General features: G+C 41.6%; 1 protein-coding gene across 2 annotated transcripts; it reads right to left on the bottom strand.

Moving 5' to 3' along the window:
• Positions 1-790: 790 nt before the first annotated feature.
• On the bottom strand, positions 791-13,913 carry LOC118380603 (uncharacterized). 2 transcript variants are annotated; one of them, XM_035767585.2, is made up of 4 exons: positions 13,249-13,900; positions 12,728-12,778; positions 3,705-3,771; positions 791-3,591 (listed from the first exon to the last, which is right to left on the bottom strand). In XM_035767585.2, exons 1-4 carry the CDS (start codon positions 13,426-13,428, stop codon positions 3,227-3,229), a joined length of 663 nt encoding a protein of 220 aa, XP_035623478.2. In that variant the 5' UTR covers positions 13,429-13,900; the 3' UTR covers positions 791-3,226. The 2 variants fall into 2 exon arrangements, with proteins under 2 accessions (XP_035623478.2, XP_052375241.1); XM_052519281.1 differs by lacking the exon at positions 12,728-12,778 and having other exon boundaries at positions 13,249-13,913.
• Positions 13,914-15,324: the final 1,411 nt, after the last annotated feature.

The following is a 15,324-nucleotide window of genomic DNA, read 5'->3' on the forward strand; positions in this document are numbered from 1 at the left end:
TTTTTCTATGATTTTCTATTTCTGTGTTTGGCCTGGTATGGTTCTCAATCAGAGGCAGCTGTCAATCGTTGTCCTTGATTGAGAACCATATTTAGGTAGCCTGTTTTTGATTGTGTTTTGTGGGTGTTTGTTTTCAGTCTGTGTGTCTACACCAGGCAAAACTGTTCTGGTTGTTTCTTTGTTTGTGTTCAGTTTTCATTAAATAAGATGAACACGTACCACGCTGAGCTTTAGTCCTCACCTTCTTCCCACCACAGCCGTTACAAGAAAAACAATTTAATACATTTTAGAATGAGGCTGTAATGTAACAAAATGTGGAAAAAGTCAAGGGGTCTGAATACTTTCTGAATGCGCTGTAGATACAGTTCTCTTAATGGAAAATCAAGTCTGAAATTTCAGTGTAGAAATTACAAACTTTAGAAGCTTTTTTAAACCTCAAATACACAAGTTATTCTGCAACAGGGGGATCAAATGATGATCCTACATCTGTAGTTCAATATGACCCTTATTTCACTGTGTTGGTACTGATTCGGGGCGGCAGGGTAGCCTAGTGGTTAGAGCGTTGGACTAGTAACCGGAAGGTTGCGAGTTCAAACCCCCGAGCTGACAAGGTACAAATCTGTTGTTCTGCCCCTGAACAGGCAGTTAACCCAGGCCGTCATCGAAAATAAGAATGTGTTCTTAACTGACTTGCCTGGTTAAAAAAAATATATATTAAAATAAAATAAAAAATTCATATCTGGTGGTTTCACATCTGTGTATAATAGCTCTCACCCCCCACAGCGTTGGTATGACACAATTAGACTTAAATGTGCTCTTATATAATTTCACAACATGTCATGATTGTGATAATGATGATTCTGTAATTATTCTGTAATTATGGCTTCAAACAAACAATATTTGAAGGTGAAATAAAAGCCATATATTAATTATTCTACTTCATTTATTTGTTTGGAGAAAAAAAAAATCCAGTGCTTTCTTAATATAATAGATTACATTCATGTTTTCCAGCGGGAACTTCACTTGTGGAATTAGTAACAACGTACATTTTATCCTAGTTTATTTGGCGCTATAAAGTAGGTTTCCATCCAATTTGCGTTAGATTTTCATACTAATATTCTCAAATCTGCTAAAACGATATGTGCATTCCCCCGCCAGAGATGTTTCCATCAAACATACTTTATGTGCTTTGGCAAAGTGGGTGGGATTATATCCTGCCTGTTTGGCCCTGTCCGGGGGTATCATCGGATGGGGCCAGTGTCTCCTGACCCCTCCTGTCTCAGCCTCCAGTATTTATGCTGCAGTAGTTTATGTGTCTAGGGGGCCTAGGGTCAGTCTTTTATATCTGGAGTACTTCTCCTGTCTTATTGGGTGTCCTGTGTGAATTTAAGTGTGCTCTCTCTAATTCGCTCTTTCTCTCTCCCTCTCGGAGGACCTGAGCCCTAGGACAGGACTACCTGGCATGATGACTCCTTGCTGACCCCAGTCCACCTGGCCGTGCTGCTGCTCAAGTTTCAACTGTTCTGCCTGCGGCTATGGAACCCTGACCTGTTCACAGGACGTGCTACCTGTCCCAGACCTGCTGTTTTCAACTCTCTAGAGACAGCAGGAGTGGTAGAGATACTCTTAATGATCGGCTATGAAAAGCCAACTGACATTTACTCCTGAGGTGCTGACTTGTTGCACCCTCGACAACTACTGTGATTATTATTGATTATTAACATCTTGGCCATGTGCTGTTATAATCTCCACCCGGCACTGCCAGAAGAGGACTGGCCACCCCTCATAGCCTGGTTCCTCTCTAGGTTTCTTCCTAGGTTTTGACCTTTCTAGGGAGTATTTCCTAGCCACCGTGCTTCTACATCTGCATTGCTTGCTGTTTGGGGTTTCAGGCTGGGTTTCTGTACAGCACTTTCAGATATCAGCTGGGCTTTATAAATACATTTGATATACCAACATAATGCGATTATTGGATAAGAGCAATATTATTTGTATTTGTCAAAAGGCAGCCAAGAATCGATCATCATCGCCAGAAGAAGACCCTCGATATTTATTGAAAAGTTCATCATAATGTATTTAATCTGTAGCCAATAAACTGCATGCTTTCCCGAGTCGTAGTGGCGTGACTCCAAGTTTACTTCGATATGATGGTTATTACATCAATATTTGGGCATGAAGGTGTTTTACCGTATTTTTACAGTGTTTTACCGTTTTACCGTACTTTACCGTAGCGTACTTTGTTTTGTCTACATTTGGAAGGTTTACCGAAACATTCTGTTTCCATCAGGGCTGTCATTAAATGTTTTACCAGACGTACTTTACTGGCATAAAACGATTGAATGGAAACCTGGTTAGTGACATACATACATTCATTGATTATCTCTACATCTCATCCTACAACATACTCAACATGCCCTTCAAAATAGATATAGAAAATAAATAAGAAGAAAATAATAATAAGATAATATTGTAATAAGACATAAATAGGTAAAAAACTCATATTTTAAATACAAAGCAATACGCAAATATTAAAGTAAACATTAAAGATATGGTGATACTGTGCATTCTCTCAACAACCCTGTGTACATGACTTGATAAGACAATCCCCTCATTCAAAGCTTAAAAAACAATATTTACTGGAAAAACATACTAACTATAATCCTGAGCGATAAAAACAGTGCTACTTCATCCAAGAGAGAAACATGCTAAAGTAACAGTACAACCCAAAATGACCAATACTTTTAAACATATTTTTCCAACATTACAAGATGCATTATTATATTATATTATTATTATATTATCATTTATAATCCCCCTTCCCTGCAGGAGGCCTTTTGCATTTTGGTTGGCCCTCATTGAAAATAAGAATTTGTTCTTAACTGACTTGCCTAGTTAAATAAAAATCAAATAAAAAAAATCTGTAGAATTCTGGAAAGAAAATCTTTGCAGCTCAAAACCAGTTGGAAGGCTAGGTAGAGGATAAAGGAGTGGAATAATCTTCTGTGATGAGCAGGGAGTCGGACTGAATCAGTTTCAGTCAAATATACCGTGTCTCCCACATGATCTTCCCCACTACTCCATCTCTCTGACAGGTGGTGAGATGATGGGTTGATCCCAGTTAACTCCAGATCCCCAGGATCTATTCAATCAACCCCTACCAAATGACTCCCAGTTCTAGCCCCCAGCATGTGTCTATGAAGACAGGAGTGTCTATATCCAATAGAATCTACAGATATAATTTTGGACCTATGATGCCCAGGTATGTGGCGGTGTAGCTGGTGTTGATCCTGGCACCAGGGGAGACAGTGACTGTGAGGGTGTCAGAGGCTGCTAGATCCACAGCCCTGCCCAGGAACCCTGTGCTGAGGGAGGTGTTGGTCATCCTTACTTCCAGCAGGACTCTGTTGGGCTTGTTCACTCTCACTATGTGCTGTCCAGACACCTCTGGTGTCTCCAGAGTCACCTGAAGATACAGGAAGTAACAACCATCCTGGTTGATGGTCAGGGATCCGCCCTTTAGGGAGACAAAATTATTCGCCTTGGACTGAGTCTTCCACTTGATCCCACTTCTCGCCACCGAGACATCATTATCTGTGAATGATAAATTGAAAACTGGCATCAGTAATGTGGCTAGAATTGGAATATAAATTAATTGTGACTATATCTAAAAATTCAAAGAGACTGAACTTTCTAAGACCTCTCACCGTCTATACTTGTGGGTTCAAAGGTGAGCATTTGCCATGGCACTCTTTGTGTCTCCAGGGGTATGCTCTGTGGAGACAGAAATAACTTGTCATTAGTCACTGATCTCTCTACTCATTAAAGTAATGGTGGGCATCCAAGCAACACAAATCAAATCCTAACAGTAAAACAAAGAAGGGTTGTGGTCAATTCCATTTCAATTCCAGTCAATTCAAAAGTAATGTTCCTCATTGAAAAGCACTGAAGATAATTCAAACTGGAATTTCAGTGTACTTCCTGAATTGACTGGAATTTAAATATAATTAACCCCAACCCTGGAACAAAGTATTCAAACTATCCTTTTTATCTGTTACAGGGTACGAACTACAGCTGTTGTCTATGTTCCCCTGGGGACCCTATTTAGGGAAGCACAGGCAGGAAAGTATAAAAGCAACCCTCAGTATCTGCAGAGACCGAAGAGGAAGTGAAACACCCAACTTGCTGGGCATGGGTTGATGAAAGTCAATGAACTAAGTAGACCAGACCAGCCTAAGCTGCCATTGCATTGGTGTCAATAGTAAATGGCTTGAGTGGAGGAAATGGCGACTGTGCTTGAATCTGGAAGTGCGTGACAATGAATGGAAATTGTGAAATCAAAGAATGGAACAAAATTAGCAAAAGTTGTAGTAGAAGACAATGACCGGTCCAATAATCCATTTCTTATTGAACTGAGTTTTTTGGACAAGGAGATTCATTTGGGAAATCCATTAGTAATATCGAGGACTGTGAAGAAAGCAGTGGGAAAGGTGAATTCAATCAAGGTGACTAGAAGTGGCCTTGTTTGTGTTGATGAAGAACAGAATAAATGCCTGCCAAAGGAGTTATAGCTGGAGTCTGTGCATGGGTACCTTAGTCAGAAAATCCCAGGAGTGGTCAGTGCACGTCACCTGACCCATATGGTAAATGGAAGGAAGGAGAAAATCCGAGGAGTGGTCAGTGCACGTCACCTGACCCATATGGTAAATGGAAGGAAGGAGAAAATCCCAGGAGTGGTCAGTGCACGTCACCTGACCCGTATGGTAAATGGAAGGAAGGAGAAAATCCCAGGAGTGGTCAGTGCACGTCACCTGACCCGTATGGTAAATGGAAGGAAGGAGAAAAGCCTATCGATATTATTGTTGTTTGAGGAGACTCTACCTGAATATGTGAAGATTGGATACAGTAGGTGAGGTATGTGGTGAGAGCATTTGTGTCCAAACCACAGTGTGGAATTTGTAAAGGTCATGGTTACGTGTAAAATGTTTGCAGATGGGAGAAGTATAGTATTGAAGAATCTGTCAATGGAAAGTGTTGCAACTGTGGTGGGGATCATTCTCTGGACTTCCTTGAGTGCCCTGTTAGGGTGAAAGAGGTTGAGGTGCCAAGAATCAGGGCTGGCAGCAGATCTCTTATGTGGAGGCAGTGAAGAGAGTTGAAGGAGCAAGAGGCCACAGTGTTGAAGATATGGAGGTGGATGCATTCCAACCAGTTGCTAGTGTTTTAATAAGTCAATTGAGTGATCTGGATACACTCATTGTGAAGAAAGTGGATTTTGTGGAATTTATAGCCACAGTGACTAAGTGTCTAAGAAGTCCAAGAAGCTGGTCGTCATTATATCTGCAGCCGAGAAGTTTTTGGGCTCCAAGACTTCATGGCAGAAGCACTGCAAGGACTATTGTTGCTAGTAAATGTACCTGCCCTCACAGGGGTCTTTATAGCCTGTGTAGGGACCTGATTGGAATTTTGTTTTTTTTACAGAAAAGCAGGTTGATTTTGTTTAGTTAAGTTATTTTTTGATAGATTGTAAGATATTTGATTTATTTTTACCCACATTATTTCCTTTTGGGGGATCTTTATTATTCACCTGCACAGTAGCTGGCGGAATGCACATCACATCAAATTGTTGAGAACGCCATTGTACCATAGAAGAAGAATGGCCTGAGTGAACTATCTTAATTTATCCACCAGTTTTGGTATTTGTTCAAGAGAGCTTTTTGTCCCTGAAGAGATTTTGGAGATGTTGTACTGTATGGATGCTGAGCAAGTTAATGTTTGAGGGAAACCATTTTGAGAACCATGCTGATTTTTTTAAAGAAGAGTTTGGGGTGAGGTCAAATGTGCTCTGAAGGTATGTTTGTTACATTATCTGTATCAATGCTGATATACAGTACCAGTCAAAGGTTTGGACATACCTACTCATTCAAGGGTTGACTATTTTCTACATAGAAGAATAATGGTGATGACATCAACACTATAAAATATGGAATATGTGGAATCATGAAGTAACCAAAAAAGTGTTAAACAAATCTAAATATATTTGAGATTTGAGATTCTTCAAAGTAGCCACCCTTTGCCTTGATGACAGCTTTGCACACTCTTGGCATTCTCTCAACCAGCTTCACCTGGAATGCTTTTCCAAGGAGATCCCACATATGCTGAGCACTTGTTGGCTGCTTTTCCTTCACTCGGCGATCCGACTCATCCCAAACCATCTCAATTGGGTTGAGGTCGGGTGATTTTGGAGGCCAGGTCATCTGATGCAGCACTCCATCACTCTCCTTCTTGGTCAAATGGTTCTTACACAGCCTGGAGGTGTGTTGGGTCATTGTCCTGTTGAAAAACAAATGATAGTCCCACTAAGCGCAAACCAGATGGGAGAGCATATTGCTGCAGATTGCTGTGGTAGCCATGCAGGTTAAGTGTGCCTTGAATTCGAAATAAATCACTGAAAGTGTCACCAGCAAGCACCCCAACACCATCACACTTCCTCCTCCATGCTTCATGGTGGGAACAACACATGCAGAGATCATCCTTTCATATACTCTGCATCTCACAAATACATGGCAGTTGGAACCAAAAACCTAAATTTTGGAGTCATCAGACCAAAGGACAGATTTCCACCGGTCTAATGTTCATTGCTTGTGTTTCTTGGCCCAAGCAAGTCTCTTCTTATTATTGGTGTCCTTTAGTAGTGGTTTGACAATTAAGGCTTGATTCACACAGTCTCCTCTGAACAGTTGATGTGTCTGTTACTTGAATTCTGTGAAGCATTTATTTGTGCTGCAATTTCTGAGGCTGGTAACTCTAATGAACTTATCCTCTGCATAAGAGGTAACTCTGGGTGTTCCTTTCCTGTGGCGATCCTCATGAGAGCCAGTTTCATCATAGCGCTTGATGGTTTTTGCGACTACACTTTAAGAAATGCTTAAAGTTATTGAAATGTTCTGTATTGACTGACCTGTCTTAACGTAATGATGGACTGTCATCTCTCTTTGCTTATTTGAGCTGTTCTTGCCATAATATGGACTTGGTCTTTTACCAAATAGCACTATCTCCTGTATATATTCCCTTCCTTGTCACAACACAACTGATTGATTGGCTCAAAAGCATCAAAAGGAAAGAAATTCCACAGATTAACTTTTAACAAGGCACACCTGTTAATTGAAATGCATTTTGATACTTTTTTGGTTACTACATGATTCTATGTGTGTCATTTCATAGTGAAGACGTCTTCACTATTATTCTACAATGTAGAAAATAGCCAAAATGAACAATAACCCTGGAATGAGTAGATATCTCCAAACATTTGACTGGGACTGTATGTGTGACAATATTAAAAATGTTCTATTGTTCTGTGCTGCCACTGCAATAGTGGATTCATTTTTAGTTGGCTGCAGACTATTCTGTGTTTGGAGAGGCATTGGGAGAGCAACCAGTAAAGTGACTCAGACCTCCATTAAGGTGATTGTTTATTCTGTTGTGCGTTTTATATTTCAGTGAAATATTTACTGTTTATTTATAGTGTCCAACAAGCAAACCTAAACCTCTAAGCTTAATAACCTTTTAAAAATGTTATATCTGCCTTTCTACTGTTTCTGTACAATGGGCATAGCAGAACCTGTAGTTATTATATTACTTATGTCTAGATGTTACATATCCCTACAGAGTTTGCTGTCACTTATACAGATATAACAGTAAGCACAGTTATTTTAACAGTAATGTTCCATATAGGGCAGGGATGTGCAACTTTGATGGGGAAGGGGGCCACATACTATCTGACCTCATCATGATGGGCTGCAGTGGCCTGCAAACTCACACTCATATCCACACATGCAGTCAGAGCTGGCCCTACCCTTTTTGGGGCCTTAAGTGACATTTTATTGTCTGATTGCTGACATTCTGTTTACCTGTCTAGAAGCGAGAGTGTGCTATGTGAGTGCTCAGTTGGGGAATCCATCTTTTAATTAAATTGGAGGTTAGCATCAAATTAAATTAGGTTAGCATCAAACGATTGGATTTAATACTTTCTTGTGCACTGCTCAGTGACGCAAATGACAACGTTTCCATCAGAAACGATTACGGATACCATCCAACACGGGAAACATGCTGCTAAAACATGTACGACAACGTTTCCATCAGAAACGATTACGGATACCATCCAACACGAGAAACATGCTACTAAAACATGTACCACAATGTTTCCATCAGAAACGATTACGGATACCATCCAACACGGGAAACATGCTGCTAAAACATGTACGACAACGTTTCCATCAGAAACGATTACGGATACCATCCAACACCGGAAACATGCTGCTAAAACATGTACCACAACGTTTCCATCAGAAACGATTACGGATACCATCCAACACGGGAAACATGCTGCTAAAACATGTACGACAACGTTTCCATCAGAAACGATTACGGATACCATCCAACACGAGAAACATGCTACTAAAACATGTACCACAATGTTTCCATCAGAAACGATTACGGATACCATCCAACACGGGAAACATGCTGCTAAAACATGTACGACAACGTTTCCATCAGAAACGATTACGGATACCATCCAACACGGGAAACATGCTGCTAAAACATGTACCACAATGTTTCCATCAGAAACGATTACGGATACCATCCAACACGGGAAACATGCTACTAAAACATGTACCACAACGTCTCCATCAGAAACGATTACGGATACCATCCAACACGGAAACATGCTGCTAAAACATGTACGACAACGTTTCCATCAGAAACGATTACGGATACCATCCAACACCGGAAACATGCTGCTAAAACATGTACCACAACGTTTCCATCAGAAACGATTACGGATACCATCCAACACGGGAAACATGCTGCTAAAACATGTACCACAACGTTTCCATCAGAAACGATTACGGATACCATCCAACACCGGAAACATGCTGCTAAAACATGTACCACAACGTTACCATCAGAAACGATTACGGATACCATCCAACACGGGAAACATGCTGCTAAAACATGTACGACAACGTTTCCATCAGAAACGATTACGGATACCATCCAACACGGGAAACATGCTGCTAAAACATGTACCACAACGTTTCCATCAGAAACGATTACGGATACCATCCAACACGGGAAACATGCTGCTAAAACATGTACGACAACGTTACCATCAGAAACGATTACGGATACCATCCAACACGGGAAACATGCTACTAAAACATGTACGACAACGTTTCCATCAGAAACGATTACGGATACCATCCAACACCGGAAACATGCTGCTAAAACATGTACGACAACGTTTCCATCAGAAACGATTACGGATACCATCCAACACGGGAAACATGCTGCTAAAACATGTACGACAACGTTTCCATCAGAAACGATTACGGATACCATCCAACACGGAAACATGCTGCTAAAACATGTACCACAACGTTTCCATCAGAAACGATTACGGATACCATCCAACACGGGAAACATGCTACTAAAACATGTACCACAACGTTTCCATCAGAAACGACACGGATACCATCCAACACGGGAAACATGCTGCTAAAACATGTACCACAACGTTTCCATCAGAAACGATTACGGATACCATCCAACACGGAAACATGCTGCTAAAACATCCAACACGCTGCTAAAACATGTACAACGTTTCCATCAGAAACGATTACGGATACCATCCAACACGGGAAACATGCTGCTAAAACATGTACCACAATGTTTCCATCAGAAACGATTACGGATACCATCCAACACGGGAAACATGCTGCTAAAACATGTACCACAACGTTTCCATCAGAAACGATTACGGATACCATCCAACACGGGAAACATGCTGCTAAAACATGTACGACAACGTTTCCATCAGAAACGATTACGGATACCATCCAACACGGGAAACATGCTGCTAAAACATGTACCACAATGTTTCCATCAGAAACGATTACGGATACCATCCAACACGGGAAACATGCTGCTAAAACATGCTACATCCAACACGGAAACATGCTGCTAAAACATGTACCACAACGTTTCCATCAGAAACATGAAAACATGTACGGATACCATCCAACACGGGAAACATGCTGCTAAAACATGTACCACAACGTTTCCATCAGAAACGATTACGGATACCATCCAACACGGGAAACATGCTACTAAAACATGTACCACAACGTTTCCATCAGAAACGATTACGGATACCATCCAACACCGGAAACATGCTGCTAAAACATGTACCACAACGTTTCCATCAGAAACGATTACGGATACCATCCAACACGGGAAACATGCTGCTAAAACATGTACCACAACGTTTCCATCAGAAACGATTACGGATACCATCCAACACGGGAAACATGCTGCTAAAACATGTACCACAACGTTTCCATCAGAAACGATTACGGATACCATCCAACACGGGAAACATGCTGCTAAAACATGTACCACAACGTTTCCATCAGAAACGATTACGGATACCATCCAACACGGGAAACATGCTGCTAAAACATGTACCACAACGTTTCCATCAGAAACGATTACGGATACCATCCAACACGGAAACATGCTGCTAAAACATGTACCACAACGTTTCCATCAGAAACGATTACGGATACCATCCAACACGGGAAACATGCTGCTAAAACATGTACCACAACGTTTCCATCAGAAACGATTACGGATACCATCCAACACGGGAAACATGCTGCTAAAACATGTACCACAACGTTTCCATCAGAAACGAAAACATTACGGATACCATCCAACACGGGAAACATGCTGCTAAAACATGTACCACAACGTTTCCATCAGAAACGATTACGGATACCATCCAACACGGGAAACATGCTGCTAAAACATGTACCACAACGTTTCCATCAGAAACGATTACGGATACCATCCAACACGGGAAACATGCTGCTAAAACATGTACCACAACGTTTCCATCAGAAACGATTACGGATACCATCCAACACGGGAAACATGCTGCTAAAACATGTACGACAACGTTTCCATCAGAAACGATTACGGATACCATCCAACACGGGAAACATGCTGCTAAAACATGTACGACAACGTTTCCATCAGAAACGATTACGGATACCATCCAACACGGGAAACATGCTGCTAAAACATGTACGACAACGTTTCCATCAGAAACGATTACGGATACCATCCAACACGGGAAACATGCTGCTAAAACATGTACCACAACGTTTCCATCAGAAACGATTACGGATACCATCCAACACGGGAAACATGCTGCTAAAACATGTACGACAACGTTTCCATCAGAAACGACAATACGGGAAACATGCTCCAAAACATGAACGACGATCAGAAACGGGATACCATCCAACACGGGAAACATGCTGCTAAAACATGTACAGACAATGTTTCCATCAGAAACGATTACGGATACCATCCAACACGGGAAACATGCTGCTAAAACATGTACCACAACGTTTCCATCAGAAACGATTACGGATACCATCCAACACGGGAAACATGCTGCTAAAACATGTACCACAATGTTTCCATCAGAAACGATTACGGATACCATCCAACACGGGAAACATGCTGCTAAAACATGTACCACAATGTTTCCATCAGAAACGATTACGGATACCATCCAACACGGGAAACATGCTGCTAAAACATGTACCTAAAACATGTACCATCCACAAAACGTTTCCATCAGAAACGATACCATCCAACACGGAAACATGCTGCTAAAACATGTACGATCCATCAGAAACACGGGAAACATGCTGCTAAAACATGTACCACAACGTTTCCATCAGAAACGATTACGGATACCATCCAACACGGGAAACATGCTGCTAAAACATGTACGACAACGTTTCCATCAGAAACGATTACGGATACCATCCAACACGGGAAACATGCTGCTAAAACATGTACGACAACGGGTCGGCGATTCCTCACAAGCTCTATGGAATGCCCTGAGACCCGGCTTATTGATACATTAAATAATAATAAAGATGTCTGGATTTGGGCTAGATGTTGCATGCCTATCACATTTAGGAATGAATTTAAACTAGTTGCCTCCATTAACACTTACTAATGGAGTATGCCACACGTTCATGATTGAAAAACAGAGAAGGAAAATCTGCACAGTGGCATTTCCCTGCATGTGGATGTGATGTTATGACATGTCACCTTCCCCTGCAGTGCGATGAGGCTGGTGGTTGAGCCCTCTACTGTCTGAGAGCCTGGAGGATGATAAGTCAGACAGAGAAAGCGAGACTGACGAGGTATGGCCTAGCCTAGGCTCAGGTCCCTTCCAAGATGCATTCAAAATTATCTATTGCCGGGTTTCCAAAACTTGGTCCGGGGTCCTCCCACAGGTACACGTTTTGGTTTTTGCCCTAACACCACAGCTTATTCAAATAATCAAGCCTTGATTATTTGAATCAGCTGTGTAGTACTAGGGCAAAAACCAAAACGTGTACCCCAGGGAGACCCCAGGACTGAGTTTTAGGAAACCCTGGTCTATTGTATATCCTATTGGCAGGCCATGTATATGATGATGATATGATATATGATGATGTATATGATATATATAATCATGTATATGATGATGTTATGAATACTCTGTCTTGGAGAGGGCAAAAATGAACCAAACGTTTGCATTGGACATGTTAAAACTTTAGAGGTTGGAAACATGTTTAAACCCGTCTTGTGGTTAGCTTACCAGAGATGAGTCTGCTGTGGGTTTTGGAGCTGAAACTATTTCTGGCAGAGGCTGGGGGAGGGAGATGGGAAATATCATGACGATTGTCCTATCAGTAACTTGTAAGTAACTACATTTTGCCTGAGAAAGACATTTGTATTCAGCTCTACTCTAGGCTTTATGAAACAGTATTAATATGATATACACAGTGATCATTCAGTAGCACACACCCAGCCCTTTCATATTGGAGAACAGGGTTCTGATGTCACCAGTGCTAAACCACACATAGTGATGCGTTTCCCCCACCAGCTGTGATGCTACTGAAACCACTTCAGAGGCTCGTACTCAACAGGTGCAACAGGCCGGTGTTACCACAGCTACAATACACCTCTCTATTGACACACATTGATCCAACTTCAAGATCTCATCTTTACACAAAGTGAGCTACAATACATATCTCAGATTTAATTCAACTTGATTTCACTAACTATGTCCCTCCAGAGAGTGTGTAAGTGTGTGTCTATGCAGGTTAGGAGTCTTACCAGTGCGTGTGGCCTGGTGATGACGAGTAGGGTGATGGAGACCACGTGGCTGACGGTGAGAAGACCGACCCAGAGAAGGAGTCCACTGACCAGGCGCCGCTGGCTCCCCTGGGGCCCCGGGCTATGATGGTGGCAGTTCTCTGAAACCTCACAGCGATCCATTGACTGCTGCGGCATCATCAATCTGCAACGTCCGGCCGTGGGGGGGGAGAGAGGCACGGGTAGAGCAACCTCAGTCCCCTGAGATGCAGCAGAGGGCGTGCAGGAAGAGAGAGAGATGGAGCCGCTGTGTGTGTTTGTCCTCTTGGCTTCCTCTGCTGTGAAACCTCAGAACACTGCTGTGTGTGTGTTGCGTCTGTATCCGATGAGGACGTCTTTATGTCTGTGTTCTGCTCTGTGTTCCTCTGTAGCTGTCCAGGACAGGAGGCAGGTCGGGCTGGTACTTTCCTGAGTGACTGAAGGAAAACAAAGATAGATAACTCTTCACGTAGGGGAATGGCCCTCCTACTATTCACACTACTCTCATAGAGAAAGAGGAACACCACTCACAACCAATGAGAAAACGAGGGCGTGATAAACATTGACCTTTAAGTGAAAATGAGTCATTCACATCTTTCCCCTAAATATATTTTACAATGTGATTTGTCAGCTACTACAATAAGCCAAATCGAACCGATAGTGTTTTGGCAATGTTCAATGTGAGTCCATTCACATTCCTGATGTGTCAGTGTGTAATTCGCTTTCTTTTTCTATTCTCTTCCTCTTTCTGTTTCTGTGCAAAAGTACTGTCGTAAAATCCAGGTCAAGTCAACATATTCAAACCCCACTCTTCAGTGCATTAATATGATAACATGTCACAAGGTTGTGTTTCAAATGTTTGCATCTCTAAAATCTCCCAGTCTCAGCTGCATGCCAGGCTGTGCTGTGCACCTCTTATGGTTTCACTTTGGTGACTTGTGGCTGACCTGGGAAAAGTTTCTGGACCACACAACAGGGTTAAGGTGTCAATCTTGGTATTTGAGTACACTGACCTGGTTAGTGATGACAAAGGCCAAAACAACACCTACACATATGATGATTAGATCGACATTATGGAACAAAAACACTTCCTTAAGTGGAAGTTGGATACTACTCTCTGTTTCTAACGTTGTTTAGGTTGTAAAGGAAATAACTGACCTTTCCTTTGTTGTGACATATGAGCAATAGGCTTTGTAATATACTAGCACACAGGAATGCGGGTACAATAACCATGTTTATCTGACGTAATTGGTGAAGTGCAAAGTACAGATGACATGTAGTAAATAGTAACAGAGCAGCCCTCAGGCACTACGGGTAAGTATGTACATGACTTCTCCCTTTGGATCATTTGTTTCTCAAAACCATGTTCTTTCAACTCAGTGTTTCACATTGCAAACAATATGCAAACAAGCATTGCTTTTTATTCTTAGTAATATAGACATCACAATAGTCATGACATTCTTATTATTAATGTCTTGTCAGCGTTTAATTTTTCTTCTATTTTGTTTTTTTGTTTGTTTGTCTCTGTTTGAACTACAAACACTGACAGAATTGGCATTCTGATAGGTCTTCCATAACGAGTTGAATTCACTGGTGTGTCAGTGTTTACATTGTTGCTTTACATTGTTTGTTTTGGTGTTGTTGGTGTTGGAGAACACACAGAGGAGTAGTTTTCTTCCAGGCCGGCACTTGTTTCAGGTTCTCTTTCCACTGGATAAGGTAAGTCCATTGTGGTTTCTGAGATGTCTCTCTGGGCGTGTTGTGTCTCTGTGTTCCTTCAGTAGATTCTCTCATTTTGTGTTTGTACTATGTATGACCTTGGCTGGTCATGTTTTCCAATTAAAATCGTTGGTTGCCATTTGTTGTCTTGTCTGTTCCTGACTCGTTCTCCTTCCTTCATGACCAAAAGCTTACATGTGCTTTGGTCAAGGTAGTGTTTTGTCTCTGTTGTCTGCTTGTGAGCCTGTTCCTGATATGCTGCTAGAGTCCTGGATTTAACAATCTGTCTGACTTCAAAATCTTTGTCTGCAGCCTCCTTCCCATCAGTAGGTGTGCAGG

Source organism: Oncorhynchus keta, chromosome 5 (assembly GCF_023373465.1).
Source record: "Oncorhynchus keta strain PuntledgeMale-10-30-2019 chromosome 5, Oket_V2, whole genome shotgun sequence".
Taxonomy (NCBI): Eukaryota; Metazoa; Chordata; class Actinopteri; order Salmoniformes; family Salmonidae; genus Oncorhynchus; species Oncorhynchus keta.

Excerpts from the sequence above, each read along its gene's own strand:
- LOC118380603 (XM_035767585.2), bottom strand. The coding sequence starts at position 13,428 with ATGATGCCGCAGCAGTCAATGGATCGCTGTGAGGTTTCAGAGAACTGC. Across the intron at positions 12,779-13,248 it reads TCACCAGGCCACACGCACTG|CCTCTGCCAGAAATAGTTTC; the intron begins GTAAGACTCCTA and ends TCCCTCCCCCAG. Across the intron at positions 3,772-12,727 it reads CCACAGCAGACTCATCTCTG|AGCATACCCCTGGAGACACA; the intron begins GTAAGCTAACCA and ends CTGTCTCCACAG.